General features: G+C 37.3%; 1 protein-coding gene across 3 annotated transcripts in view; it reads left to right on the top strand.

Annotated features, from left to right (window-relative positions):
- The window catches only part of LOC102603749 (HBS1-like protein), a 17,096-nt gene extending 13,159 nt beyond the window's left edge, over window positions 1-3,937 (top strand). For 2 of the 3 annotated variants that reach the window (XM_006353746.2, XM_006353747.2), the window contains exons 8-11: window positions 390-558; window positions 1,467-1,706; window positions 1,806-1,940; window positions 2,091-2,536. In XM_006353746.2, the coding sequence (XP_006353808.1) occupies window positions 390-558; window positions 1,467-1,706; window positions 1,806-1,940; window positions 2,091-2,222 (676 nt within the window). In that variant the 3' untranslated portion in view covers window positions 2,223-2,536. Of the gene's footprint in view, window positions 1-389; window positions 559-1,466; window positions 1,707-1,805; window positions 1,941-2,090; window positions 2,537-3,612 lie in introns of those variants that run through there. The other variant, XR_001474170.1, reaches the window with a different exon arrangement.
- Window positions 3,938-3,951: the final 14 nt, after the last annotated feature.

Genomic DNA, 3,951 nt, shown 5'->3' with positions numbered 1-3,951 from the left:
CTTTTGGGACATTGGTGTCCCTGCCGTCCAAAAACTAGAGCATATATACCCTTTATACTAACGGGCATACACGTGTCATAATCTTATCCACCGATCCGACATTTATCGATGGATAAGATTGCGCCACGTGTCCCTATTTAGTCTTCCGTTAGAGTGAAGGGCATATATGCTCTAGTTTTTAGACGGCAGGGGCACCAATGTCCCAAAAGTATGACGGAGGGTATCTGCATACCATTTATGATAGTTCGGGGGTATATTTATCCTTTTTCCTTAGATAAAATGATGATTGTGCTGTGGAGTCAAAATTTCTGTGGTAATTTAGTGTCGTACGCAAATAGCTCGCAAAGCTCCCATTGTCTTTTGTAGTTAATAATGAAAGTTTATTTCAGGTTTCAAGGTCCATGCCTTTTAGACGCCATAGACTCTCTCCAACCTCCCCAAAGAGATTACTCAAAGCCTATATTAATGCCGATATGTGATCTCGTTAAATTACCCTCACAAGGACAGGTGTCAGTATGTGGAAAGTTGGAGACAGGAGCTCTTCAAACTGGAGATAAGGTACTCAATTACCCACTAATGCATGAGAGATCCTTCTCCTTTATTTTGACACTCAACATTTAAATTCATCAAGTATCATATCTAGAAAAGATATTTCTCCTTTATGATATATATGCTTTTAGAAGACTTGGACTTTTGAGTCATAACTGTACAGGGAGTTATACTGGTGCCTATAGATCATGTCATCAGTCTGACCATCACCCAAATTAACCTGCCAAAATACCATGCTCTCATTAGGAAGGGCTGAGGGAGGCATTAGGCAAGTAAACTTGTGTCCTAATTTTCCATCAAGGTGCTTCTACATTTTTTTCTCCGAGTGTAACTCTTTTCTAACTGTATATTCTACAGTATTTTGAATTTTATTTGGGGTGTGTGTGCTGAGGGGGGATGGGAGTTCAAGGCAATTGTTGTTTGAGCTAAGGCTTTGCCTGGATTGAAACCTCAGGTGGTTTTGATTACTTCTATGTTTTATGTCTTTCTTTCTTGTCTTGGAAGGGACATCTGCATGTTGACAATAATGAGATAGGTACACGGTGAAACACAAAGACACTTCTTTTTTCTCCCTGTAATGTAAGATACCAGTGAATTAGAGTGTACGGGCTCAAGTTAACAGAGTGATAGAGTTAAAGAGGACTAATATAACTAACAGATACTTGCGCAGTCATCTTGTTAGGGCATTGTTGGGACATGCTGTTAGGTCATTACTGCAATTGCCATCATAATGCTTGTATGGTGCAATCATCTATTGGACAGCAATTGTTTAATGTTGTCAGTAAATGCACCATTGGTGATTTTTTGTTACGTGCAGATTATTTTTCTATTCTACAAGATTTGACCTTGTAACAAGAATGAAAAATTCTTTGGAAGGATAATAGTCTTTTCTAACGCTAAATTCTTAACATGGTCAGGTTCTAGTTATGCCATCAAGAGAAATGGCAACAGTGCGTTCTTTGGAACATAATTCTCAGGTCTGTAACAGTGCAAAAGCCGGAGACAATGTCACTGTTAATCTACAAGGTATAGATGTGAATCGTGTAAAGGCAGGGGATGTGCTGTGCCACCCTGAATATCCTATTGCTGTTACAAATCATTTGGAACTGAAGATTCTTCTCCTGGATATTGCTGTTCCAATTTTAATTGGCTCTCAGGTAGCAGCTCTTGTCATTTTACCCTCAAAATTTACAGAGTTGCATGACATCTGTTTCTAGTTAATAACTCAATAGCTCTGGATATTTGAAAACGTGCAGTTGGAATTTCATGTACACCATGTTAAGGAGGCTGCAAGAGTAGTGAGGATTTTGTCCTTGCTTGATCCAAAGACTGGAAAGGAGACCAAGAAATCACCTAGATGTCTTCTAGCAAAGCAGAATGCTATAATTGAGGTTTCTCTCAAGAGCAACTATATGTCTATTGATATGCTTATGTTTTATCATTTTAGTAAATAAATAAAAAATGTCTTTGGTGGGAATGGGTGCATCGAAGATTCTAGCTATAAAAGAGATCTTAACTTTAATCTGTTTGTCATGGTTTAGGTAGTTTTGCAAGGGATGATTTGCGTTGAAGAGCATTCTAAATGTAAGGGTCTTGGAAGGGTGTCCCTCAGAGCATCAGGAAGAACCATCGCTCTTGGTCTTGTGACTCGAGTTCTAGAGAAGAAGGAATAGAGAAATTGCCACTGCTGGAATGAGATTTGACATGCCCAGAATCAGCTGGTAGAGGTATACATCTGTGAGGACCTTTAGCTTGAAACAATGAAACCTGACTCGCAGTTGAGTGTCATCCTTTTCTTTCTCCTCTCTTGCCTGTCCTGATCTCCTCGAGAGATCCACAATTTTTGTAGTTGCGATAAATGTTAATGATTCTACAGTGGCATAGCTCTAGACATGGGTTTCTTCCCTTCATTTTTGTGGCGGATCTTTCTTTACTTGTACATTTGGAGGAATCTGATATATATTTAAGGTCCCCTCTTTGAGCGACATAGTCACCACTTTATGTATGTCTTAACATGCATACATGACCCTCCTTCATTGTAATACTTGCTTGTAGAATTTTAAGAGGGACAACTTCAAGATGACCATTTTTACTTGGGTATAAGGATGGTATGAGAAATATTAACTTAAAATGTCTAGACTGTGGGTCAGGATTTGGGAAGGTTGTCTATTTACTTCCCACACTCTTCAAGGATGTGGAGCTCCGATTAAATTCGGATCGCGCTCTACAGGGTCTATTCGGGTGTGGCGCTTCCAACAGGATTTTCTCCATACTCAGGGCTTAAATTCGAGACCTCTGGTTAAGTGTGAAACACTCTCATCAGTGCACCACAACCCATGTTGGTGGTATATCTTAACTTATCAGAAGCCATATATAGGCCAACAAAGCCACAAATAGAGACTCGTGCAACAATAATAATTCATGTAACCCATCAATTCACAACAAAAAAAATACAAGTTCTTCTGTGGGCCGACAAGACCACCATGCTGTCTATAGTCACAGACGTTGTGCAGACCATTAAGACCACCATAATATCTATACTCATAGAATGTTATGTGGATCATTGAGGTCATCATGATATCTATTATCAGAGAATGCTCTGTGATCCATCGAGATCATCTTGATATCTATAATCACGAAACACTATGTACATCGTTGAAATCAGCATGATATTTAAAATCACAAAAAAATTGTTTTCCTTATGTGTGTTTAAGTGCATTGCTTATGTTGTTTTTTTTGCAGTTTTTCTTATGTTTTACCCAAAAGAATTTACTGATTTTCCAATTGATTTTTTTCTATTTACTATTGGCTTGTCAATATAATTTATTTTTTTGTTTTTTACTACTAGTTAACCAGTTTCACTGTTGTATTGCTGTTTTTAGCTACTTTGGTCTTGTTTTACTGTTTTTTGTTGTTTTTCTACGGCTTTATCAATATTTTGCTGTTTTTTTCTGCTGCATTGCTGTTTTTAGCTGGTTTGATGTTGTTTTTACTGGTTTTTGATAATAGTTTACTAGTTTTTTTTTTGTATTGTTTTACCAGTTTCTTTTTCCTATTTTTCAGGTGCTTTGATGTTTTTTTTTTGGAGTATTTTCTGCTAGTTTTGGTGCTGTTTTTCTGCTGATTTACCAGCATTTTTGCTGGCTTATTATCAGTTTGAAGTGTTAATATGCTCAAGGTGGAAAAATGAAGAAAAAATAAGCCAAAAAATAAATACTCGGGGGCAACTCATAGTACTTTTTTATTGCACTTAACAAACTTAGATACGTTTAATACAAGAAATTCAAAGCGAGATTAATACAACATAAACGACTACTTCACTATGACTTCACTTTCTCATCTTCTCTCTTTCCAATTGCAAGAATTCTTGTTGCTCTTGTGTAACCATGACATTAACTTCTT

The sequence above is a fragment of the Solanum tuberosum genome, unplaced genomic scaffold, assembly GCF_000226075.1.
Source record: "Solanum tuberosum cultivar DM 1-3 516 R44 unplaced genomic scaffold, SolTub_3.0 scf00160, whole genome shotgun sequence".
NCBI lineage: Eukaryota > Viridiplantae > Streptophyta > Magnoliopsida > Solanales > Solanaceae > Solanum > Solanum tuberosum.
This window is presented reverse-complemented; position numbering and strand designations above follow the sequence as displayed.